General features: G+C 42.7%; 1 protein-coding gene across 3 annotated transcripts in view; it reads right to left on the reverse strand.

Annotated features, from left to right (window-relative positions):
- Positions 1–671: 671 nt before the first annotated feature.
- KCND3 (potassium voltage-gated channel subfamily D member 3) overlaps positions 672–27166 on the reverse strand; it is a 129158-nt gene continuing 102663 nt past the window's right edge. For 2 of the 3 annotated variants that reach the window (XM_074894047.1, XM_074894048.1), the window contains exons 4-8: positions 19735–19836; positions 12864–12956; positions 10091–10147; positions 8918–9165; positions 672–7007 (exon numbers count right to left, since the gene is read on the reverse strand). In XM_074894047.1, coding sequence (XP_074750148.1) covers positions 6803–7007; positions 8918–9165; positions 10091–10147; positions 12864–12956; positions 19735–19836 — 705 coding nt within the window. In that variant the 3' untranslated portion in view covers positions 672–6802. The remainder of the gene's footprint in view (positions 7008–8917; positions 9166–10090; positions 10148–12863; positions 12957–19734; positions 19837–27166) is intronic. The other variant, XM_074894049.1, reaches the window with a different exon arrangement.

The raw sequence follows: 27166 nt of genomic DNA on the forward strand, positions 1-27166 counted from the left end.
GTCGGCCTTTACTGCAAGAAAAAAGTGCTCTGTGAGCTGTTCTGTTCCACTCTGACTCGGTGGGTGTTAGAGGTCACCTAACACGTAATTTTAATTTCTGCTTAAAGAATTTTGAAAATTTTAAATAACACCTCTAAGTGATGCTTTCTGATACGGTTAAGAGGAGATCAGCTCTACTTGTATTGTGGCCGAAACAAGCCGACCCTATCTGCAATATGGAATGCAAGGTTTTGGCCCAAACGGAATTGCCAAGATGAGAGTGTCTTTTAAAAGAAAGGCGTAAGATGTGCTTTTAAAATAACTATCTCATGTTTTTCTTTCTGTACTTTTTTTTCCTGCCTTACTCCCTTTGTGTGACAAATTACCCCAGGGAGTGGGTTTGCCTAGATTTTGTCTGCATAGTTTGAAAAGGCCAAGATAATATAACTTTGTTTCCAAGATGAATTTTGTTGCAACTCAATGTTCAAAGGGAGGACACTGTAGGAGATGGACTTAGGTATCTGCATTATTGCTCTCCTATAGCACCTCAGACATTCTGCTGTTTTCGTTAAAGGTTGCTTAAGTAAGAGTTATTAGTGTTTAAATGCAACTCGAGTGGCTTAGGCCAACACCCAAAGTTCTCTAAAAGAACCTCCCAGAATTTTTTTAGAAGAAATCTACAGCATCATCTTGGTATTTGTGGCACATACTCTGTTTAATCCAGATTGGATACATCAGGTACAGCAGTGGCACAAGACTCAATACTGTAAATGATATACAAGTTTCAACATATGCACTACAATTCCAAAAGAAGACAACAGGAAACTTGGTTCTCTAGAAAGTTGTTCTCAAATGAAGCTACCTGCAGTTGTATACAGTACATTTTGTATCTGTCCTCTGATGTTTGTAAGCAAAGCCCATTTATAGTACGAAAATAGAAAATAATAAGGTTGAGAGCTTCTCATAACATAAAACTTCTAAAGAAAACACCATTGCATTGGAATGCCTTACTGATTTATCAAAAATATACCATCACACGCATTTTGTAAGATACTTCATTGGTCCGAGGAGCCGGTGGCAGCTCCCAGTCGTAGTTGCAACAGAACAGAGAAGAGCATTCGATATGGTCGTTAACTTCTCACGTGGACAGCTGTGTAACCTCTGTGGCTAGCACTAGTTTAAATCAAAATGAAAAGAAACACATGCACACAGATACAGACAAAGTAACGGACTACTGACTGAGAACAAAACTCGGGAAGGAATTTTCACAAGCTCTTTGTCACCTGGTCTTTTGACTGTTCCACCTGAAGTTTTTCTGGCACAGTTTTGGCATTCTTGAACGTAAGTAGCGGTACTCTTCTGGCACGCTTTCTCCAGAATTCCCTATGGTATTTTGTGGGTGTTCATGAATTGAGTTTCACTTATTGAAAGAGGAGGTATTCAATTCTATACAGCTTGTATCATTTGCAAAAAGAGAGGTGAAATGATTTTTTTCGAGGTCACTCAGTGATTCATCAAGACAATCAGGAGTAGGACACAGGTTCCTGATGCTAAGTCTCCTAGCTCCGATCGGTGTGCACGCTGCCTGCTGTTACTCGCAAAGTTTTAGAAAGATAAAACCATTATGAAGAGTGCTTATGGCATCATTAAATGTGAAGCCTAAAAACTTGAGCTCTGAAGTCATATATCTAGTGCTGTTGCTTAGTGTTGGGGAAAAATCAGTGATTTTTTTTTTAAATCAATTAAGATATATTTGATTGGTAAATTATGTGGAAAAGGTGTATTATTGACCTAACTTTAAAAGCAGAATAAAGTCTTCAGTTCAAAGCTGCTGATATTCGCAAGCCATCCGTGAATGCTGACTTTGTAACTCTGCCATAGTCTGACGTAGAAAAAAATATTACAAGATCCAAGGGATGTTGCAACCCATAAATTAAATGTGATTTTTAATTTAGTGAATTTACTTTAGAATACATGTAAGATACAACATGTTTACAACCTCTTTACTTAAAAGAGCAAAATATTTGAAGAAACATTTCTTTCTTTAGCTGGCATTAATCTGATTTTCATGCGCACACCTTAAGCTGTCTAAACTAGAATGATAAATGCTGGTTTGCAGTACAAGTATATTATCAGCTGTTTCAGGTTAAACATGTAGCATTGATTCAAATTGAGTATTTCTGGACAACTGTAAAGAAGGATGTATTTTGAATTGCCTATTAACTTTATTCCCCACTAAGGCCATGGGTGTTACTCAGTTTACCTTTTCCCCAGTTCATGTTTAACAATGATAATTATTTGACAGACAGAAGTAGTCTCTGGGATAAGAATTTGCTGTAGAAAGTTTTATATTCCTCTTATGCTTGTAGGCAGCTAACTTACAATGTGGAAAGGAGAATAATTTGACATGGTGCGAGGGAGTATAATGGCAGCAAGAGACAAAAAAATAAGGAAAGAATTATGATTGAACAGCAGGGGAAAAATCTTTGATACTGAGATCTATTAGTCTGGCATAAGGTCTCCAGGGAAGCGGTGGGAGTCCTTTCCGTGGAGAATTTAAAATCTAATCTAGAGAAAGCAATGCAGTATATTGTAGTGAAGGATCTTGTGCTAGCAGAAGATGAATTACATTTTAAATTATTTAATTTTTATGTACAAAGATATGTTATCTGTGGCCTCTTCTTTATCAGTGTCCTTAAGATTTTTAAGGAAAATGGAAGTAAAAGGTGGATTTTAGAAGTAGATAGAAGTCAAAGCCTAGATGTGAGAGGTACTTCTCATCATTCTTTGCCAATTGGGTGTGATTTCTTCTATTAGCAGCCCGATTCTAGGTGAGAAGAGAGTAAATCTATTAATAGAATATGCTGAAAACCTGTGAAAATATTTTTCCCTCAGAAAAGGCTTTGGAAAGGAAACAAATTCTTGGAAAAGGTGTTGCTCCTTTGATATTTTTAGTATTGCTTTATGAAAGACTGAAAAAATAATCCCCTTCCCCTTGCTTTTTGTACAAACAATCCATTTTTATCTCTTTTAAATGAACTTTTCTAAAACCGTAAAAAGTCGTAAGGAAGTAGGGGGAGGGGGAAGGCTTTTGAAATGAACTGCCAACATACTATTGACGTGTTGTTGAGCAGTCTTGCTAATCAGGCTGTTTTGTACCACCTGCCTTTCAGAAAGGTATCAGGACTAGAACATACCTACAGTTCTGGATGCTTCTCCTCCCGGAGGTGGCCCACACCTGGAGAAGCCCCTTCCATGTGCATCAGGAATGAACCGGGATTGCAGGGGTATGTGCTGGTTTTTGTGTCCGTGTCAGTGTGTGTGTCTGGCCCTGGGAGAGGGATGCTGGTAAGACAGGGCAGTACTGGGGACCACTGGAGAGAGTGGTCCAAATCCTTCACTTGAAGTTCTGGCCGAGGAATTTTCAGCAATGGTTTATAAGTTGCTATTTAAAGATTATAAAGAGCCTTGCGGTTTAGTAAAGTGAATTGCCTCCCTTTATGGTAGGAAGAAGTGGCTGTAGTGCAGTTCCCATACCCTGTGTAAATGCTTCCCCTTCTTCCCCGCGTCTCAGCTGCAGGGTGCTGTGTCATGCCCTACCGACCGCTGCTACCATGCGACAGGTTCTTGGCTTTGCTGTTTCAGTGAGTGCACAGTGCTCTCATAATGAGGATGTAGCCGTGTTGGGCAATCCAGGGAGGTTTTGTACCAGCGTATTTTCAAGTGCTTTCGGAAGCATTACTCAGTCTGCTTCAAATCACTGTATAAAGGGAGCTAATGCCTCCATTAAAAATATTTTTAGCCCTGTTCCTCTAGGCTCAGACTTCCTTAATTTTGTCTGTCTTTATCCTCTGAAAGTCTGTGCCGAGGTACTGACTGCATGGGGCAGCACCTGCCAAGTTAATGGTAGAAGAGGCAAGCCATGCATTTCTGAGCAGGGATAACAATGGTTCCTCTTCTGTGGAAGAGAACAAAGGCCATGGCTGCCTTGACAATCTGAGCACAAGCAGCCAGCCAGAAACCCCAAGGACTGGCTTTCCTCCTGACTTTATATTTTTCCCTCTTAAAAATGTTGAGGTTTTTTTTTTTTTCCAAAAAGCATTTTGATTGATAGCATTTAAATGCACCAGTAGTGTTTTAGACAAGGGCTGCCATGGTTGCTATTTACAGATAAAGAACTGGGTGCAGAGAGATTAAGTGGCTTGTTTACCACTCCACAGTAAATCAGGAATAAGAAAGGCAGCACTGAGAATCCATGTTGAGTCCCTGACTCTGTAATCGTTCAGTGCTGTGCTTTGGAAGGAGCGCCGTGCCCTGTCAGCACGGTAGCAGTTAACCCTCGCTCTGTGCCAGTGTAAATGGAGTTGCAAAGTGGTAAGTGGTGGAGAGCAAGGCCTCTGGTCTACGGTGGCGGGGGAGAGGGTGCTCAGATGGGGAGCTGATGATGACAAATAACAAAATTAAAGGAAAGATCAGATTAAAACATCAAGAAAAACTCAATAAGGGTAAGATTAACTGCAGTATAACCTCCTACAGGAAGCAGCAAAGGCAGAGCATTTTAATCATTTAAAACAGGACTAAACGTAGTTTTGGGTAACATATTACAGCACTGGAATAAATGACTGTAAGCTGGTGCAGCTACTGAAGGCTCAGCCATAGCCCTAACGTTCCTAGAATGTTGTAGGCTGCTAAGGAGGGTATTGAGTTAATGCATCAGCTCTCGGAGTCCACTCTAGAGACTCATAGCTTAGGGGTGCTACCAAAGCTGCTTGCTAGCGCCTCTGGGTAGGTCAGCATGTAGGCCTATATCTACCTGTACATGTATGGTCGGTATCTATATGTGTATGCGTGTATATGTGTATCTAAATATTACATCAGGATAGATTATGACAGATGTTAAAAAGGTCATCCCTTTGCTGAATCAGCCTCAAACATGCTTTGAGTGGTTCTTGTAACTCTAATGTTGGTAAAATCACTGTTCAGAAACAGGTCACTTGACATGTTTCCTTATTATCTACCAGCTGTCGGGGGGTCGGTGCATCGCTGTTCGTGGGTGTGCATAGGGCCTCGACGAGGCGTTTGTGCATGACCACAGTAACGAGCCAAACAGTGTATGACAAGTGACATTGTTCCTCACTCTGCCCTTCATGGGTCACACCTGTTACGAAAAGTGGACTTGAGAAAGGCAGAATGGAAGAAAAAAGTGACTCCTCTTAGGGGGTGAAAAGGCAGTTATGTTTCAGGACCATGTATTTCCTTACAATAAATCATTCCTAGAAAGATCTCGGAAAGAGGTGCTAGGCCTGCCCACGGCTTAGTTAGAAGTATTAGGTCCTTGGCAGTACCACACAGTGTTACTTCAGTTTTTGGTTGACTAGAGGTGCGTGACTTCTCCCAAACTAAGTGTAGAACTGCAAAAAGGAAATGCTGTCTGTACCACACCTTATCGAATGTTTTCCAAACTCCAGTACCACTCCCCCTTCTCAAGTGGGTGCATGCCGTAGATCCTGTGCTGGGACTGGAGAACTAAAGTCACTAACCTAGTCTACCCCCAAAATCAGTGCAACCCAGAAGCCATTGATGAGACAACTGGAGTCCTAAGACTGTGAAAAAGCCAAATACCTCTCTGTCCATGCAAGATATTTGGCTCTGGGGTTAATTATTATCAAGTATAGATCCAGACATTATTTGGCTACTATTTACAATGGGCTGTATTTCCAGTGCTAGCAAAGAAATTTATATATAGAAAACAAAAGTTAAAAAGCATGGGCATACATTACACGAAACCTCTGTTAGACTTGTGAATGCTTGATGCAGTTGAGTTCAGTGCTTTCTCAATCTTTGCCATTTGTGTGTACAGTATTAAAAAAGAATCCTACCTTTTTTTTTTCCTTTTTAAAAATACAGAACTGGTAGTCTAGTCACACTCTTACAAGTAAGTGATAACAAAAATAGAAAGCAGATACCCATGTGGGACTAAAACTCTACTAAAGCCTTTTTTTTTTTCACAAATATGTTTTCACAGACAATAATTAGCAGACAAACACACTGTTTGCAATTGCACTGTATTGACTTAAAAGGCGGATACAAAATTGTCTAAATAAAGAATGCCATCCAGGGTGAGAGAGTTGTGTGTGTGTGTGCGTGTGTACATGTATGTGCTGACACATGCTTGTATTTTCCTACTGTGCACCCAATCATGGAAACATGCTCTGCATTTTGTAAATGTGTTGCTCTGATGTGGCTCTGCTGCACACTCGCACGCACACACACAGAGGAATGGAAATAGATTTCTGTGACAGGTGGCTTCTTTGTCTAAATCTTTTCCTATAAAAGAAAAAAAAAATGTGAAATTTTGGTTGGTTTAAAGGTTCTGCTCCATGAAGAAAAAAAATTCACAAAATCCATTGTTTTTCACCTTTTCAGTCATTTCCTCATGAATAAATATTATCCATTAAAAACCTTTAAAAAGGTGCTGCGATACACAGTGTTGTATTTCCATTTTCTTTATTGACTCTCTTGTTGCCATGATGATTCTTTCCCTCCAGCCTCTGCAGGTGACTTTTGCCCTGTACCATGGCACAACACACTCTCCGTGCAGGTTTTTCCTTTAACCAGCCTCTTCGTCCCTTTCCTAATCCTTCCTCAGTCCACAGCATGAATGCGAGTCTGAAGAAAGCTGCCTCGTTAGGTCTCCGTTGCTAATTTGATGACAAAATGTCAGGTTGGTCCATCCAGGCACAATTTGCAGCAAGAAAGGAACATGGAGGTGTGGAGGGAGAGGGGCACTGGTCTTCCAGCCTCCTTCTGCGCATGAGATGTCTTACAAGGCAGAGACCTTGACTATGTTGCTTGTGGTGGTGGTGGAAATGTTCGTGGAGTGGCCGGGGCTGCTGGGCGGGGGCCGACTCTCGCCTTCTGGCGTGAGTGCTGGCGGCGTGGGGATGCTGATGATGGCTGTCGTTATCTGGGCAGTTTTGCAGTTCGGTCTCAGCCCATCATCTGATTTCATGTTGAGACTGGAACGACTAGAAAACAAATTTAGTTTTGGCTTTTTTTTTTTAAAACCAGACAGTAGAAAGGATGGGAATGGTAGTTGTTCTTAATAGGTATCTTATTCCTCTGAACTAAGGGCACCGAAATACTCAGAAGACTCCACTTAAATGGTCCCCCCAGTTCCTGCAAGGCATCATTTATTTCTACCCAGCTAAGCTTTTTTTTAATATTCCCCTGGTTTTCACAGGGCAAACCCTTCTATGTTTCCGTTTCATTCTTGCATAATTCTAGTTTAATTAAGAGGACATCAAATATACTGTCCTGTGTACTGCATCTTTTCAGAGCACAGGTAGTACTTTCTGAGAAAGATGTTGTCTTCCGTGCATTTCAAATGCCTCTTTCAAATTCACCGTCCCTTGATCTTTTCTATTCTTTCATCTCTCTGCAGTAGTTTCAAGGATCTGGCAGCTGGGAGCATTCTTATTAGATCTGCATCAATTGCATCCTATAATTAATTACAGAGGGAAAATGATAGGTTGATTTCTGTGCATCTGCACAGCTACAGGAGTCTGCTATTACCAGCCCAACATGTTCATTTTAAACACAAGGCCTGTCCTTTTTAAAATGTAAAGCTCCCAGTCGGAAAGCTATTGCTGTTGTTATCTCAGAGTGACTCACCAAGAGGATGTTTCTTGATCGCTCAAGCATCCCAAGAACACGGCAGAACCCATTCTGCTCCCCGGTTGCCTCAGTCACAAGCTGAGAGTGGGGCAGTCTTAGGGACTGGGTGGTTCTGCCAGTGGTAACCAGTACACCCAGTTAGTTGTATTCCACATGAAAAACAACTTCAAAGCTTTTTTTTTTTCTCTCTCCATTCTTACACAGTTTGGTAAGCAAGTGAAATAATGAACAGTGTTGACATTTAAAGTATCACTGGCATCTGATTTAGCACCCACTGGAACAGGCACAATAGTTGACATGCCCCTGAATTACTGTTAAACTATTGTCATCTTGAAACTGCAAGAGCTAGAGACTTGTTTTGTGCTTATTCATTCATAATTAATTCTCTGAAATGCCCTTCTGACTTCTCCCTGGCACAAAGTAATCGCTTGCTGCCCTAAAGGCAGCTTTGCTTCAGTTTAGAGATCCCTTTGATAGGAGGGGGGAGAAGAAGAATGGCAAGTTCAAAAACAGCCCAGTGCACAAGAAGCTTAATGGGCCGAGGGGGATTTAGAAAGTAATTTAATATTTGCAAGAAAGATATGGTGAAGAAATTATTTTTTCAGGCAGTTATGTGTAAATGCAAATTTGAAAATTTTCTAAGAGACACTTCTTTACCTGTGTCACTAATGGCTTTTTAGGTGAGAGCTACTCAGACACCATGGTGAAATTCCCCCTTATTTGTTTCGCAGTGATGCTTGACGCTTACAGTTGCGATTTAGACTTTTGGACAATGAAAATCAGTGAAGTGAGTGTCCCCGGTGGACCCTGGCAGTGTGTACAGCTCTAACAGCTCTTGCTGACAGACACTGATTGTCTTTGCCTGCTCCCAGTAAAGGCTTGGAAGTACTGGGCTACCTGGGAGGTGGGCTGTGAAGGGGTCCTGTGCCAGCTGCGGTGAGTGGCTCACAGCTGGGAACGGCTGGCTCCTGCGTGTGTGACAAGACTAGCACTTCATGGGCAGGTGTCAGCTGGAATTCGTTCTTCTATGTCCAGTCTGGCCAGAGAAGAGCTGCACTAGGGTCTAACTTTGACCTGGTTCTTCCCAGAATAGCTAGGAGCCACTTTCCTTGGGTTCTCATTAGAAGGAAGAAAACAAAGATGGTCCCAGCTCTAGATCCCTCTCCCCGGCTGGAGAACAGGCCTGCAAGAATGCCCAGTTGGACAATGCGCTTCAGAGGTTTGCATGCAGTAGTTAGCAGCGAGAGCCTACTTACTGTACCTTGTTGTAAGTGAGGGCTGCTCGCTGCACTGGATGTGGATGGTGCTGAGCTCCTGCATGCTCCGCAGGCGAGTGGCTGGCACGCTGGAGTTGGGAAGGTGAGTGGTCTTCTTGTTACGGCGAGAACAGCAGGAGGTGGTCAGGCCGTGGTGACTCGACAAGGAGGGGCTCCGAGAAGAAGGGTAGTTTTGCATTGAGCTCTCCATGCAGTTCTGCTCGAACAGTTGCTCATCTATGAACTCGTGGTTCTGGCAGGGGAGAAAAAAACCACCGTTACTCTGGTGACACCGACAGCTTTGGCCCAACAGCAGTTCCTTTTCAACGGCACCTTTTGCTAGGTTAGTGGGATGTGTCAGCCCCTTGTCTTGGTAAGATGCTCTCTGCCTCTGTGCCTGAAAATATTTGCACTAGGCAGATCTTAAAAATAAATGACTCTAGCCTTTCACTCACTGCAACCAAGAGATTTTGCTCTCCTGCATCAGCAGGGGAATAAGAGAGGCTGTTGCAGTGACAAAAGCGTGATAGTCTTTCAGTGCTGCCTTGCTGATGTACTCTGAGATGCTTAATATATTGTGTTGGAATTCCCTTTCATTTTTGTGACTGGATTCCAAAAGTGGCTTCAAAAAGTCTGCAGTGCCACATGATTGTGACACCCAAGAGGAGATTCATGCTCCTTTTCCTTTGTGCCTGGGGACAGGATTGTATTTTATTTGAATGACCATGTTGACGTATAGCTTAATCGCAGGATGCTGCTTGTGTTGGCTATTGGGTTCAAAGCATACCTGCAATTCATGGCAGGTGAGAGTGGGAAGTGAATAGGGGAAGGAAATTCAGAAAGTGGAGTCTGTAAAGAGTTTTTGTGCTAAGGAACAAGAAATCCTGAAAGAAAGAACTCATATATGTGTGTATGAACACCCAAGTAGTTTTAGTGAACACACTTTATCCAGTCCCTGTCAGCATCAGAAAGGATGGGAAACAAAAGCAACTATGGTGAAGGCAGCCATCGGTTTTCATTGGTACAACTAACAACTCTCACAGGAAACAAGAGCACTGGATAGCCAAAAAGCCACGTGCACAAACTCCCAAGGACAAGACCAGGAACGAGAAAGGAAGCAAACACTCTCCAGACATGTCACAGACCATAGAGAAAACATTGAATTAAAAAGGAAATACCTTGATGGTGGAAGTTCGTACAGATAACAGGGGATCATCCACAAGATAGGACAATCCCTACGGGACAACATGCCAACAAAAGATAAAAACACAATTGATTGTCCATTCTAGCATTCAGAAGATTAGTCCCAGCATTGCATCTATTGCCTCAGCATTCCAGCTGGCTTGCTCAAGTTTGAATGGGCAACGGGACCTTCTCTTTACCAAACCTTGCCTGAATCAGACCCCCTTGTTCCTTCCTTCTCACAATTAAGCGTTTTAATGTTATGTTCTGGGAAATAGAACACAACTTTATTACTTTGATCTTTTGAGAGTTGAAGGCAAAGGAAAGGAGTTTCAGCTGCTGATTCAGAAGTAATGAATTGGAATTGTATTGCCGTTGAGTCACCAATGGATGGGGGTTTTCATCATACTTTGTGAAAACACGGAAGAAAGGTTTGGATTGAAGGACTGGATTCGATGCACTCAGGATTTGGAGAAAACATGGCATGTGAATGTTCATACTCAATCTGGGAGTTAGAACGAGCAGAAAAACCCCTCCTTTTGTTTGAACAAACTCCCTCTGTTGTGTTAATACGACAAAGTAACCTCTGTTACGGCAGCTAGAAGTACTTTAGGGTCACTTTGTCATCTGACACGTGGGATTTGTGAGCCATTCACAGCCATTCAGTTGTAAGGCTGTATGCTAGTGATGCCACGGACACCAGGACAATAAATAATGTACTTTTAGAATCCTTCTGCCTAGTGTAAGGAAAGGTGAATTGCCCATTGAAACAAGTTTGCAGCCATGGTACATTCCTCATTCCATTCCTGCAACTTGGTCACAAAATGACTCTTCAGTGTTCAGAAATTCTTTTACTGCAACTTAAATTTTTGGGAGGAGAGGTGTTGCATAGTATTTTAATAGATTATATGAACTATAGAATTTCCACACAAGCTGATTGAACAGTTTTGATTGATAATTTCAGACCAGAATCCAAACTTGCTACGTGATTTGATGCAACGTCACGGTAATAACTGGCTGAAAAATGTGGGGGAAAACACATGAAATATTGTGCAAATTCTGCCTCTAGGTTTTAATCAGAATTCAAAGTATCACCATTATTGTCATTCTTTACTGAAAAAAGCAAAGTTTGGAACACTTTCAATCACTGAGTGTCTGAGTAGGCTTGCGTGCTGGAGGCAATCTAGCTTTGTTAGTGTGGTAGGGTAATACATCCACAAATTAGGATACGCCTTGGCTGTGTTACTTCCAGCACCCTAACCAGCTCATTAGTCATGGAGCGACTCGCGCAGCTCCCAGAGATGTCCACCCGCCCTGTGCAGAGGTCAGAACTTCTATAAGCCTTTACAAAGTCAGGGCCTTACCAGGGCTGACCCTGGAGACAGGGTTTGTCAGCTTTTGCTTGCATCAGCCAATTTGTTGAAGTTTTCAAATGAAAGTATTCTTGTGAAATCTGGGTCATAGTACTGAAAGTTTTAAGCATAAAATTCTAAACTGAAGAGTCAGATTGTGAAATATCTGCTTGTTATGTAACATCCAAAATTGCTAGAAATAAAGGCAAGATGAGTCTTATAAAACAAATTCAATAGTCATTGATACAGGAAGAATCAGTTCACTGTCCTTGGAATGGTGACCTTTATAGCTCCTTGTGATAAACCAGCTGTACTCAGCAGGTCACTGTAATTAACCAGTCATCTTCTTCCAGCGTATCGCTGAAGCCTAAGGGGTGTTATTCCAGCATAAGCCAAACTATGGAAGTGAAGGTGATTTATCTAAAAGAAAGCTCTTGCAAGTCAGAAATCAAAAGTACATTTGATGATGGATGCAGATAGAACAAGGCATGAATATTTCAAGTGTTAACCTCTCTTCATTCTTTCTAGAATGAATCATGGTATAGATAATGTGTTCCTTTACTGCAGAACCTTTTATATAAACCTGAAAGTAAAACGTATGTATCAAATAAATACCTGAAATGTTCCAAGAGTCTTCTGCATTCAGAAATACTTAATAATGAAAAATAAAATTCTCACTCCAAACAACTTGCATGATGAAAACAGAAAAGTCATGTTACAGAAAGTGCTTGACTGGCTTTGAGATAAATTACCTGCTCTTGTAACCAGAACTGGAGTGTGAAAAGATACGTGCAACCTTTAAACCCGTGAAGAGTTCATCTGCTCTGTGCCGTATAAAGGGCTAAAGGTTATTTTTTTCCAGCCTGTTTGCACTGGTGACCAGCTTGTAGTTTGGAGTCACTGACAGCATCTTCCTCCTCTTAAGGCAGCAGAACTGTCCTTTATTACTAATTAGCACAACTGATGAGGCTATATGATGGGTGACTGACAGCACAGGACAAATGCAGTTTAGTTCTCTTTCAGAAGCACCGAATAAATTAAACTTAATATACACCTCATTTATAGGATCAACCTGATGCTGAAAAGTTATTTGCATTCAAGTGAACTTGGCTGAGCAACCTGGTGTTGCCTTTGTACTGGTGTAGATGTCTGTGGAGTAGCAGATAATCCCTGATAATCTTTATCCCTTTGCACAGTATTATTTTTTAAAGAAAGCAATGAAATAGAAGTGCATTTAACCCATTGCAGAATATTGTTGGGAGCTTGAGTGTCAGCCCCCTCTGGCACAGTTTGTAGGTGTGCTGAGCGTGTCTAAGTGAGGGCACTTCAGAGCATCCCTGTGCACGTCTTTGCTGAGCCAAGCCCGGGCCAGGCACAAAGGCCTAGGACAGTGTGAAAGGATCGTGTTGCTACTTACGGTTGTTTTTTCCAGGCAGTGCAGCAGGTGGTGATGTTGGCTTTCAATTAAGGAGGTGCCTTTAGTCATATGCTGTTCATCTTCAGTGGATCCCTGAATAGCCAGAAACAGGGGGAGAAAAAAACAAAACCCAAACCAGGTGTAAAACCATGAAAACAAACAGAACTAGCATTAGCTTTCACGGGGATAAAGATAACAATTTCAGTGTTGCCAGCTCTCAGGCTTTTCTCATGACTCTGAAGAAGTTACCTCATTTTTTTCTTAGTGATTTGGCTTGTAAACTCAGGTGAGGAACTCAGCTTTGATTCAAAACCAGTGTGTTTCTAGCCATTTTGTAGCAGGGGAGGAAACCTGGGAAGTACTGTTGACATACGATGTCAAGGCTCAGGAACCAGAAGGCAAAGAAAAAAAGAACCTATGCTCTTTTATTTTTCCAAAAAACATTAAGACTTTTGAGCTTGACATGACCTTTGAATGCCAACAGATGTACCCTGAACTCTAGTGTCTGTTAGGAGACAAAACACAAGCTGTCTTGCTTTTGCTGAGCTGAAAGCCTGGCTCTGCCTGACCTTCAGGGCTGCGCAGCGCGGGGCCTGTCGGAACTTGCATGTGTTATTGCCAAAGCCTCCTGAGTCACGGCTGCACGCCAGATCAAAAAATGTGAATCCAGGCTTCATGTTTTGGACTTTGTAATGCTGTTTCTAGAGACAGAACTCACGGCTCTGTGTCTCCTCTTTGTGGGCATCACCAGTTGTTTTCCACACTCTGTACCTGCGGTGTATAAAAGGCGGCTGCTCCTTCCCTGCCTCAGTGCGTGTGGTTGTTGGGGGGTGTGTGTGTGTGTGGTTTATAGCAGGTCCTGAGGATGGGGTTCGGTGCAAACTGAAGGTGTGTAACCCCTCCTGTGGCCTCTGAGAGGCAGGAAGAAGGGAGGAGCAGGCAGACACATACGAGTTGATATATATAAATTATCCTATTCAAGTATGCTTCAAATGAAGAGGCATTGTGCAGCAGTGGCGAGGGGTTATAAAATGTGGAAGCAGTTCCCTAGGAGAAGAAAACATCCCGTCTTCATTAGTTTCTTATGGATTGTGGCTTTCACTCAGTAGGATGGCTTATTGTGATTTATGTTTTAGTAACACAGTGTCAAGGGGTCCTGTGAGCTGACCAGGAACACTCTGGGCATCACTTGGCACAAAACCAGAACAAGGCAAACCTGTTCCAAAGACCCCACAATCCAGATACCTGACTCATAGTGCAGCAACACCTGTACAGTTGGGGACCAGCTTTCCCCTATTTCCCCTGCTGCAGTGTGGCTAACAAATTTGTAAGCTAATTCAGAGAGTAGGGTGTGCTTAGTCAAGCAGGCAGCCTGTGCCACCTGGGAAGGGATTGGGTACAGCTGAGAGTATTTAGGTTAAAAACTATTAAAAGGAGTGGTCCCACTTAGGAAGGCATAGGAAGAGCTGAGGGGGGTGAGCTGCTTTTGGTGTGCCTATTTTGTGGCTCTGGTTTGGAAAGATTTACTGGGCACTTTTACTGGTCTGTTCTTGGCTTCTACATCAGGTAAGCGTGTGCGTGGTGATTTGGGGAAGAGACTGCTCAGGCTGTGGTGTTATTGGTGCTTAGGATAAGCTACAGATCTTGGACCAGTCTCTGTGCTTTTGTTAAACTGAGGGGTTTGATCTGCTTGAAACAGTTGAAATAGAAATGGATAAGAGGTTAGGAGCTCGAGTTCAGTACGTGCATGATGTTTAGCTTGTGCAGGAAGCTTGGCATCAGGCATTCATCAAAACAGGAGTACGCCAACTTAGTGAACTTGGGTGCAGGGGGAGAAATCCAGTACTCTGTATTTTTGATTTCTGCACTGTATCAGTGAATTATATGCTTACATTCCTCAAAATATAGCATGTGGCTTACCCTATGATCTGATGATCAGATACACCTTGGAATGGAAGGAAAAGAAGCAATAGGGGTTGTTCAGAGAGTTTCTGTGCTATTTGAGAGCCAGGGTTATTTTTCTCACTTTCTCTGTTCTGTGGTGGCAGATTTAAGATCTGGGTTGTTAAGGATGTTCTCTTACTACTAGTACTTAAGCTCCTGATCTTGAAATTCACTGTGATTTCATGACACATTAATCTGTGTGTGTCTTTGATGACTAGCTTTTTCAAACACAATTACATGCATTAAAATAGCAATTAGGTGTTGTAAAACGTTTCCCTGTGCTCCATAAGTAAGGGGTGCCTGGTGTCTTCTGTAATGCCTAAATCTGAAAGTCAAAAATTGATGCACATCTTGAATCTCTGCTTAGACACGAAACAGCAGTATCTAAGTGTTCAAGAGAGAAAATGGGTGGGATGGGAGACACCACAGAATGGCTTGGTGGAAGTGCTAAGTGGTCTCTTTCTCTTGAGGGGGTCAAATTCAACTATGCTTAAAGCCCTGCTTTCCAGTATGCCCTGTGCTCCAGTGATTCATGCAAAGGCCTGTTCTGGATGCTGTTTCCAGGATGGTTCTGTGATCCTTAAGTGAAAGAATAACTCTGTCTCTGACAGATGCCAAAACATAGCTGAACCAGTACGTTAAGAAAGCTGACTTACTGTACACAGAATTAATAGATTCCTATGGGAATGCATCTTAGGCAGGTTATGGATTTTTTTGTTGTTGTTGTTTTGGAAGATGAGCATTCCCAGAAGTATTTTTAGAAGTGGCCTAAAAAAAATCAGTTCCATTTTTCTTATTAACAATCCTCCTGGTGAGCTAACGCATCAAGCAGGTCCTGTTCATACCCTGCTGAGATTACTGACTGCTGAAGTCTGTGTTGGAATATCTCCCATGGAGGTCCTTGCAAGCCCTAAAGCAGATATGATGCTGCACTAAAACACTGGAAACGGAGAGAGAAAGTGCACGTATTGCAAACAGTATCTTTTTATGAGGATTTGCTTGAGAGGAGATCTAAATGGAATCTGAAAGCAAAGATAGAGCTTTCATACCTCTGGCAGAAGACCTAAGCCAATTGTTAAATTTTGGCAGCACAGCTTAGTCTCTCCCTCTGCCTTCCATCACGAGGCTGGGCTCGCTGCTGGTGGAAATGGATCTAGGGATGGCAGTGACCAGGAATAAAGTGTAGTGTTAGTGGAGTAGGACTTGTACCTTATCTCCCTTTCCCTTCAGTCAGCTCAGTGTTTTCAGAAACAAAGAGCATTCAACCGCTGAGAACATCCGAGCATGCAAATTAAGAACGAGATCTGCAGGAACTACTGCCCTAGGACAGTGAGAGTGCCAACATCACAGAAATGCTTGGCATTTGGATAGTACTGTTGAGGAGTGCGTACCTATAGAGATTGCATCAGTTGTACCTACGTTACTGCAGGCAAACAAAATCTGTGTCTTCATTAGAAGAGTCTGGCTGTAATGAAAAAGCTGGTGGGGGGGAGGAGAGAAGAGGAGATGGTTTGCTTTTTGAGCTGGGATGCCAGTTTTGCAAGGATTTGATGCCAGCTACCATTCAGTTTGTTCTTGGAAGACATTCAGAGAACTGCTGGTTGCTTGGAGGGAGACTGAAACACACTGTAGTGTCAGTTCTGACATCCAAAATACTTCCACTTTACCTCTTCTACTTAGTGCTTGAGCACACAAAATTGAGCACTGGTGAACTGAGATGAACCGGTTCAGTTGTTGGACTGTCCCTTCCCATGAGAATGGCTGTAATGCTTCTCTGTGGTTGTGAATAAGCAGATTCTGGTTGTGAAAAGGCCCAGGACCTCACAACCTGCTGTTCCTAGGGTATGCCCCTCCTGGCATTTTAGCTAAAAGGGAATTTCAGCTGGCTGTACAAGGAGATTAACGTTAAGAGGCTATGTAGGCTGCTGCCATGGGAAGAAGCTCAACATCCCTTGAGCACTTCTGACATAAAACCCACTAAAAATCTCTCTAAATGAGAAAAAACGGTCTGAGTACTTCGTGTCTAGATGGCAAATGCAAAATGCCACAAATCATGTTTCTGAAGCGAGACTCTGTATTCTTGCTAAGAGCAGAACTCCTTCCCGCTGCTGTCCTTGGATGAATCCTTTTCTTTGCTTTTTCTTTACTTTGATGCAAGGCTCAGGCTGAAGACATGCTGTTCCCTTAAAAGATGGTGTCACTATATTCTTTCTGGTGCTAATGAAAGGACATTCTGGCACATGTTCTGGAGTCTTGAACAGTCCTTATTTCCCAATTTATTAGTTTGACTGCAGAGCCACAGCCAGGATACATTCTGGGGCAGTTGTTTTCCTTGGGTGAACCCTCGAGGTATCAGACTGCAGGACGATCTGCTGGGCACTTGTAAAACAATTACACATTGATCACAGTGCTGTGTGATTGCTAATGATGAAAGTGATAATATCTAGCCAGGGCCATATAGTAATTGAGGTTGGAATTACTGCTGGGTAACAAAGCAGCCCTATGGCAATCTGGGCATGTACAGGCCATTAAAGTTAGCATGAGTCCTGGGCAGGGTATCAAAATGGGATGGTACCTGACCAGTGAAGCAGCTTGATACTAATCTGACTGAGGGATATGCACAGTGTGTAGGTAATATTTTGGTCCCTAATATAGCAACTACAGAAGACACATTCCTTCATATTTTTACGGTTTAAAGAATTTGGCTGGCTAGACTGTGCTGTCATTCACATTTTGTACCCTTAAGAATAGTTTGTTCTCCTGCCACAAAATGAGAGGACATAAAATCTTGCCTCGTGGAGTTAAAATGGTCATGAATACCTTTACAACAAAGGATGTTCTGCAGTTCTGTAATTAATTAATGCCACTACCTGTAGATGGAGAGACATGTCTTGGTTCTTAATTTGGGCATGCAGCTAGTCCTCAGGTAGTCAAAGATCATTTCCTGGTGCTTGTGCAGATGCCAAGCATGGCTTTGGCAAGCTTCTTGTTTTAGTAAATTATATTCCCGTATGTCACAGGTGGATGCTAATTCTTCATTCCCCATACCCTTTACTTTTGACTATTGCAACAAGAAGTTCCTTAGGGTGGGGCTATTTTCTTACAAAGTGTTAATACAAATGTACGCTGTATTCAGTGCTTTTCAAAGCAGTATCTGCGGATCTTACTGGGCTGTGGAGGAGTCATGTTAGCATTTAGAGCTGGAAGCCCACCAGAAAGCAAGTTGCACCAAGAAAAGCCTGGGAAGACCTGCTCTAGGTGCTATTATATATCTAAATTTAGTTATTAACGGGTAAAAAAATCCTCTAGAACCTCTTTAGAAATGTTATTGTTTTCCTTCCTGTGTCTACAGTAGCTTTGTAGCCAACAAAATGACCCTTCTTATACTTATTTTTGGACAAGTGCCAGGAAATGAACCCATTCAGCCAAATATTTCTCTCAACCTCATGCATTTTGGACTTAAGCATTGGTGCGTCAGCTGCTCTTCCGTGAGTGGTCTTGGCAGGGAGTTTTGGTTGACAAGAGAAGTGAGGAGATTCTTGTTGGGATGACAGGCTGGAAGATCAAGTGCAAACTGAGTGTCCCTGCTAAGCTCTTCTGGCATTTTTAAAAACTAGAAATCTAAAGCTCAAAAGGAAGTTTTAAATTTGTAGTCAGATTTTTGCATGTTCCTGAGTAATGAAATAGCAGCTGAGCTTGCAACCCAGTCCTGAGCCTTTCCTTTGTGGGGACAAGGCTCTGGACTGGGTGTGACCAGTCTCCCTGGTGTTCTTTATCAAGAAGCTTTTCTTGAACTGCTCAACAGCAACATATGGTTCAAGAGACAGATTTTCTGAGTGTCGCTGCCATTCACAGAGCAGGAGACAACGTTAGATGTGTAGTCAGAAGGATCAAACTTGTTTTGGAGGGGAGAACAGAAACTGATCCGGGCATCCTACCTTCCAAATCTGTACTGCATGTGAAGTGCTTTTGTAGAGTCAGTTAAAAAAGCTATTCCAGTTGTAAAGGGCCAGATCGCTTTATCTCGGTCTGCAGTGAGTAGTATCCTACATGCGAGAGGTGGTGCTGCCCAATTTCCCTCTGTGTGCTGTACCCACTGAACTTGGGTAGGAGTGGGCTCAAGTCCTAGTGAGCAGCATGCAGAATGAGCTGAAAAGGTTTTTCAGCTTTGATTTTATAAATACAAGGATGTGTGCCAGGGAAAATAGTACACACTTGAAGGATTAGACCCCACATAAGGATGCATGAACAAGTGCTAGGCAGCTCTGGTGGCTCAATTAAGCATTCTTCATCTTGCTCTTTGCTCCCACATGCATGAAAGGCTGATTTATTTGAAATGAAATCCATGAAATGTGCTAATACCTGCTCTGGTGTTGATCTGGCTTAATGTAATAACCTCCCCTCATTTTCGCTGATTCTGCTGAGCAATCTGACGCACTTAAAACTTTTCTTCTCATGAATAGCTAGTATTACCCTCCAGAGGCCTTTTTGTTAAAAATAAACCCACCACCAAACTGCCCGAAACAGGAGCTGGGGAATCTTTTCCTCTCCTGTTGGGTGTGATGAGATAGTCTGTATTAGAGAGAGACTCTTAAAAATAAATGACTCTATGTTGGAAGGGAGTGGATAGACATCTGTGAACCTGGTCACTGCTGGAAGGCCAGATCCTTCCCCAGCTCAGGGAGGAGCCCATGGAAGCTTTTTCCTCCCATCCAATCTTGCAGCTGGGCCCCAGCTGCCCCTTCAGGCGGCACATACAGTACATGAGCGTAATTGTAGCATAATGCCATTCCGTGTGTGAGGCTGCCACGCTGGATAATGAGCAATTAGGTGGCAACAGAGAGAGAAAGGGAGGGAGCCCGGGGAGCGGAGTGGGAATAGGGAACTTCTCAAACTCTGTGGAAGGAGATTTTGTCTCTGCACTCACCGTCAGCTCGAGGGCTTCGTTCAGGAGGCCGTTGCGCTTGCTGTGAAGGTAAGCGTTGGAGCTGCCTGTTTTGGCCACTCGAATCCTCGCAAGCCGGGCTTTCTGTGAAGAAGGAAAACAAGCTGAAGTTAGAGCTTGGCACGCTGAGCGATCGGTCCTGTGCTGGCACTACCGGGAGGGAGGAAATTTCAGGTTCTTGCTCTACCTGAAAAAGTCTGGGGGTGAAATACAAGGGGTGCGCAGACAGGACAAGGTGCCATCAAGAACAGCTAGCACAGCTCTGTCTCCAGCAGTCAGATGAGTACATGTGTCTGAAGGACGTGATCTGCCACAGAGGTTTAACAGCCTTGCCAGAGATAAGAAATGGGGTACTGCAGAGTTGTTTATCCTTTCAAAAGTTAGTAGTCATTTTTCTGGGGTGAGATGGACAGCAGCTAGAGACACTGGTCTTGGGCATATTGCTGACTGAGGATGACTGTATGTGACGTAGCGGTGTGCCCGTGCTCTGTGCACGTGCTGCTTTCGTGGCTCACCGTCTCCCAGACGTGCTTGGTTGTTTAATCCCCTCTACCTTTCAGCCCTGTGCTCTGACATCTGCGTTGTCGCTTGCTCCGCTCGCACTGTGGCTAGCCCAGTGACACCCGGTCCTCAGTGGTGGTGGGCTGTCCTCTGCAGCGGCAGTGCTAGCTTCTAACTTTGGTACCTGGTAGTAAAAGACTGTCCAAAAATATGCATTTCTTGACAATCTGGCAGAAGTCACTCTGCAACAACAGACACTCAGCTCTTCTCATTTTTATTTATCCCTGACCGTCCTGACCTCCAGGGGTCAAGTTAAATGATAAAAAGCAGTCCACAATAAAGCGGACAAGAAAAACTAATAAGGCCCTCTTCCTTTTTGATCAGAGTTTTTAGTGTTTCAGTTTTTCTTTTCAATTGTTGCCTACTTCTCTGTCAAGAGCTGATTTGCCTTTTTCTTTTCTACTGTTAATTTATGACTCAAACACCATTAAAAGTAAATACATGAAATAGCTGTGGCTATTAAAAATAATTACATTGTGCTGTAGTTTAAAATGCTGCATAATCTTTTAAATAACATGGAACTCGTGATTTTCCTTTCTAATTAGAGGTGCTAATGGGTATACACTGTAGGAAGAGTAAAGCCAAGAGGCAAATATCTGCAGTGGGTCCAGAGAGTGTAATAATTCCAGGAACTCTATTACCATAGATGCGTGAGTGACTCTGGCCTTCAATATTTGAAAGATTTGTTTAACCTTAAGAGCGTCTGCTTAAGCAGACAATTTCTCAGGCAAAAACATGTACAGGATTACTAGTTTGCAGCTTTAACTGGGTGACACAGACTATGACCAGTCTGAAAAATAGGTCTTCTTTTGACACCCCAAAATGGGGACATCCAAAATTGACTTTCTTTTCTATACTTTGCCTAGATTTCATTGTCCCATTTTAATGTTAAGACTTCAATTCAGTATGTGAGAGTGAAATCTCTGATAAAACTTACTCTGTACTGGGGCCAAGGTATCTCACAGGGCCGTGTGGTCACCCTGTGAAAGGGGCACTAGTTGTATTTGCAAGACATAGACTGAGGATACAAGAAAATGAAATTAGATCTTCAGTTTTTCTGAAGACTTTTCCAAACTGCTGTGTTGCTCTAGGCACTGAATAAGACTGGCCTGAGACTGTAATCTGGAACAAAAAATGCAGACTACTACTGAATATGAGTTAGAGGGAGCGAGCAGGGGATAAGGGACTGAAGGATATCCCATCTCCCAGTTACATGTCACTGTGTCTCTTTTCCTGTTAAGTACAATTCCATTAAATTATTTCTTCTATTTGCATGTATATGCCTTTGTGTCTGTTCCTTACTTTTTGCAGTGATCTTATCTCTTCTGTAACCAGGACTGGATATTGGATCCAACAATGGTCTTTACAGTGAGGCTCTGATGGCAACCACAGACTTCCATTTCTTTCCGTGCTTGACAAAGTATCAGCTCCTTTGCTGAAGGAATTACCAGAGTCCCCCAACCTACTCACCTCACCTATAGCAGGAAAGGTTCATCCTCATCTTCAGTCAGTTGTTAAAGTGGATTCAGTCTTAGGCTCTTGTAATGAACATTATTCCCTTTGCCTCCAGGCTAGCAGGGGATCAATTATTAATAGCTGTACTCCACGTGGACTGAAGATTGTTCATTTCTGAGGTCTGTTCTCTTTTCTTCTTTGAAACAGGGCCACTAGCTATCTAAATAATTAAGCCCCATAGCTTTTGTAGTTTAGAACAGACGTTGTTATTTTAAAAAATGTCAGTGGGGCAGGACAGAAGTTAATCCTATTCTCGTTACACAAGATTGTCTAGGATAGTCACATTGCCTAACTGTGCACCCATCGTGATTAAATTTGGTAGCTACCTTGATTAACTCAGCTAGAGAAGTTAATTAAAATTGGTGCTTAAAATTGGTTTGGCCCCCCAGACAGTTTCCCACATTGGACTAGCAACAAATCTAAAACTGTAGTTTATGTTTCTACGTGAAAGTCTGTGTGTAAATGTGCATTATTTGGAAAGCATATCTATCAGGTGACACGAGCTTTACGTGATGTTCAGGTACACGTCGTGTTTCCGTGGGATGCAGCACTTTGATCATGCCTGACAGTAACAAAGGGTTCAAGTGCAGCAAACCGCTCCCCTCTGACATCTGGAGCAGAGGTTTGATGCTGGTTTATCTGAGTGAGCAAAGCGGATTGAGGACACAAAGGGCGCCTGGCAGCAGCGTAAGGCTCGGGTCACGGTGTGGAAGCAGGTAGAAGTTGGCTGTTTCAGAGGAGTTCTGTGCTATCTGTTGGAACGCATCGGCCTGGACCTGGCTGGCTGGCAGAGAGATGCTTTGGGAGATCAGGTGAGGAGTGAGTTACAGAGGCAGAAGCATTGAAATTAGGGCACCCCACGCAAGCTTTTGAAGCAGCAGTATTTTGCAGGGAACCGTACTACGTACTGTCATGTATTTCACTGTCAGGAACCTAGGGAATTACGTTGATGGGGTCTTCCAGGTTCTGCCAGTTTTTAACATGTATGGGTATGCTTTTGTCATCCCTGTCCTGCAGAGCTCAGTGCTTCTGGTCTGCAGGACAGAAGACAGACAAGTGGAGGACTGTGGTTTTTCTGGCCATCTGCTGCAAATGTCTTCTGGGGTGGTGAGGGGGAGGGAATAGCTGTCTTCTGCATCTTATCCCACAAATGTGACAGACTAAAGGTCATTAGGGCCAGGCCTGAGATCACTGTTACTGAATATAACCCCTGCACAGAGAGTCTAAAAAAGGAAAAGAAAACGGCACACTGTGTCTGCATGTAGAGTGGTAAGAGGAGTTGCTAGGAAACCACAGGATCTCAAAATGCATATGACCTAATCTGGAAGATAATTTATGTGATGAAAATAATAATACTAATGACAGCCACTTACAGGTTAGAATGATTAATTTGGTTATCTTGGAGCCCACGTGTTTCTGAGAGCAGGATGGAACTCAGGTCTCTAACTTGTGGCTCATTACTGCTTTTTAAGAAACTTGGAGACTGAGGACAAGCAGGAAGGGCAGTGAAGCCCTGTACAGGTGGAGTGTGGGGTACAGTGAGGAGGATGATGTAAGTGGCTGTCAGCATCTTGGCTACCTACTGTTCCCAAAGGGACTGACAAAGGAGGAAGAATAGCCTGTCTTCATCTTTTGGCTGCTTTGCAGAAGTGCAAAGAGCAGGAGCTGCTGGCTAGGAAAAATGCTTACCAGATGGCAGGCCCAGGAAACAGCTAATTATTATTTATTAATGATTTTCATCTAGTTCTTATGGAGATAATGTTCACTCTTGATTTATGTGGTATAATAAACTATTAAGTTACAACCTATGACATAATTTCATATTTGCCAGACATCTTCAGCTTTCCAGATCTTCTGTATTGAGCAAGGAGCTGACTGGAGTACGTGTGTGTCAGGTACTACGTGTCTCCTCCTGCTCCCTCTTTGGCCTGGAGCTGTTATTGGCATTATCCTCCACAGACTGGTTGGGGGTGCAGGGACCTCTGGAGGTCATCTGGGGGATCACCTGGCCCAACCCCCCTGCTCAAGCAGGGTGATCTAGACCCAGTTGCCCAGGACTCTGTCCAGGTGGCTTTTGAATCCCTCCAAGGGTGGAAACTCCAGCACCTCCCTGGGCAACCTGTGCCAGTGCTTGGTCACCCTCCCACTGAAGCAGTGTGCCCTGATGTTCAGACGGAGCCTCCTGCGTTCCAGTTTGTGCCCATCGCCTCTGGTCCTGTCACTGGGCACCACTGGAAAGAGCCTGGCTCCGTCCTGTTTGCACCCTCCCTTCGGGTATTTCAGTACATTAATAAGATCTCTCTGAGCCTTCTCTTTAGGCTCAACAGTCCCAGTGCTCTCGGCCTTTCCTCATACGAGAGATGCTCCAGTCCATATCCTACTAACTTTAGCTGCTGCAACCACACTAAGAGCATTCCTGGCAGAAAATGCAGCTGCACTAGACAATTAACAGTGCTTCACAGTTTCATTCCTAAACAATTAGAAGTTTGAGTATGAGTAGACCTATCGGTGACTGCCGCGGTGAGTCCAGGGGTGCAGTAGGTGTACATCACTGGTCTTTTAAGGCTGAAAGGAAGCTGTTCTCAAAAGCAATCAACAGAATACTTTTGATCTGATTTTTATTTCTAAGGTGAAATATCACAGCCACTCAGTAAGTGCTCGATTTTTCTTGCATGTGTCTGCATCTGTTGCTAGTTTGGGTCTGGACTTAAATTCTAGATGGAAAGAACATGGTTGATTTTAGGATATGGAAAAGATAACAAGCAGATTGTACGGTTTAACAGGAGTTTCTGCAGACTTAACAACAGGGCTTAGAGTATGGAATTACAAAAAAGTATTACTTGTAGTTATGTTCTCACCTTCCTAAAATTATCTTGTCTGTGGTACCTTTGACTAATTTTAGCATAAAATTCAGAAAGGAATTCAGCAAAGACTTCAATTTGTACTTGTGAGTGGGAACTCAGTGCACATATGTAACTTGGCAAGGGAATGGATGAAACCTTCATCTGGTGGAAAGTAGCTCAGCTCCCTGGCCTATTGAGGTAGTTTTTCCTTGCCAAGCAGAAAATGGAAAATTCTTCATTTAAAAAAAAAAAAAATTCAAAAATAATAGTGGACAAGGTACTAAATGAATCTGCTGTCTGTGGAGTGCTTCCTCAGTATTACCTGGCAACACTGGTCATTTGTCCCACTTACGGCTCTGGGAAGCTGCTATGCCATCTTTAACAGGGCCTGGAAACAGGCTGGACTGCCAAATTAGGACTCGGGGTTATTACATGTGTTTGAATGCTGAGGGAAATAATGGCTGTTTAAAAAGCAAATGGCCCATATAATAAGTACTAGTTGTTACTCTGCTAGCCATGGCTCCATCTGGCTATTGTAATAGGCAGGCAGTGGAGTTATAGCAGTGTTAGAAAAGTTAGTTTCTGCAGATCATCTTTCTGTCTTTTTAACCTTTTTTTCTTAAGAAACAAAATATGCACATTTGAACTTCCTTCCCCTCAAATCTTTACATTAAACAGCTTTTGAGCCAAGCTTAAATATTCTGTCATTTTTGCTTTGGGGGAGATGTTGTAGAGCTGCGTATGGAAATTAGATAGTGTAGAACTCCATTATATTCCTATATAATTTGATAGAACCTCTTACAGTCAGACCTTGATCTTATTTTGGGCCTCTTCATTACTTTCCAGAGATGAAAGATTCCCCTCCCCTGCTCTGTGGCTCTCCTTTTAATCCTACCTTACCCTTGGCACCATTAAAGCAACAGAACATCATTTCAAATGCACTATATCGTTTAATCTTCTCCAACACTGAAGAACATGATGTTCAATCTATTTATAGAACAATGCACAGAATATGGAGTTTAATGGATCTCGGCTTCTCTCCTACTCGTAGATATCCTGGCTGATTAAACACAGAACTTTGAAAAAAGTGTCGTAATATACAAAACTTGCCGAGAGAAATGCAGGACGGTCAGGAAGCCCTTGGAGCACTGAGACTGGTCCACTCCTATTGCAAACTTCCTTTTGTATGTTTTCATCTTGAACTTAACAAGCTCTGGCTTCAACTTAGTGAAGCTCTTACTCCTACTGGGCATTTATTTTAGAGCTTCATTCTTCTATTTAGAAAAGTTCTTCTGATTTCCAGCCTGCATGTATTTGTTGCCAGTTTTACTCAGTTGTCATTGTATTGACATTTTCTTTTTACATAGACCATTCCCTTTCTGGTGTTTGTTGCATTCCACAGGAAAGAATAGAATAAACTTCACTTTTTGTAGAGTTTGACAATTCTCACTTCATTCCTTTGCTTGACATTTAAGTAGTAAGCTTTTTTGGAGGCCATTTCATATTTTTACCCTCTGTAGATGCCCTGATTATTTCTAATACCTTTTTTAGTTATCCATTTATCTATCCACCCAGTAAGGGTGACAGTCAGACCTTGATCTCTATAAGAACTGACCTTATGGACAGTTTTTCCTTGGTTGAAATATGTTATATGCAGCTACTGCATCTTGGCTGAAATTCAAAGCTTCCTTGGTGCTGAAGTTCCCACGCTGCTGGTCCAGCTGACTGACAAAGCTAGTTCTCTTCACTTCTTAGGTTTGCCTCTTGAAATAGTAATAAAAGAAAATCCTACATACACTTTTTTTGTATTCTTAATGCTGTAACAGATTTTAGAGGTTAGTCCAAATCGCTCCAGGGATGCATGGTCAAAGCGGTGCCGTACCAGTTGTAGTGGGAATATGCTATAGTTCGAGTTACAAGTGAGGTATTACGAGGTGTAAACCAGTGTCTCAAATTTTGTCTAGAAACGTATTACTTAATAAACATCTCAAGAGAAGAGCCTCATGTTTTTCTGCATCATTGGTAGAGAGGTTGCTGTTCTCCATTATTCTGAAATAAGGTTCTGTGTTTCACTGAAAGCAAAGTGTGATGAGCATCTGTCTGCCTGTGATATATCTGTCTGTCTGTGTTTCCAGATCTCACTTTTGTAACTTCTTTCACACGGCTCACACCCCTAATTAATAGCTATAAAGTATTCAGGGGATGGAGAAATTAACAGAATTTGATCTAGTGTCATATGCCAACTTACTAGACTGATGTATGAACACTAATTAATGGTGTGGAGGCCTGTGGTTAGCTACAGAAAATGAAGGTAATTGCTTCATACAGTGCTGCTCACACCTTCCCCAGGAAGATGGTGAAAGCATGGTGGGGATGGGGACGACAGCCACAAAATTTTTGTAGGAAACTCAAGAAGAAATCAAATTTGTAAAACTCATTTTCTCCCATGGAATGAAGCCCAAGAGGAAGAGGTGGTGGGGGGGCTGTTGTCCTGC

This window comes from Strix uralensis, chromosome 24 (genome assembly GCF_047716275.1).
Source record: "Strix uralensis isolate ZFMK-TIS-50842 chromosome 24, bStrUra1, whole genome shotgun sequence".
In the NCBI taxonomy this organism is placed as follows: Eukaryota; Metazoa; Chordata; class Aves; order Strigiformes; family Strigidae; genus Strix; species Strix uralensis.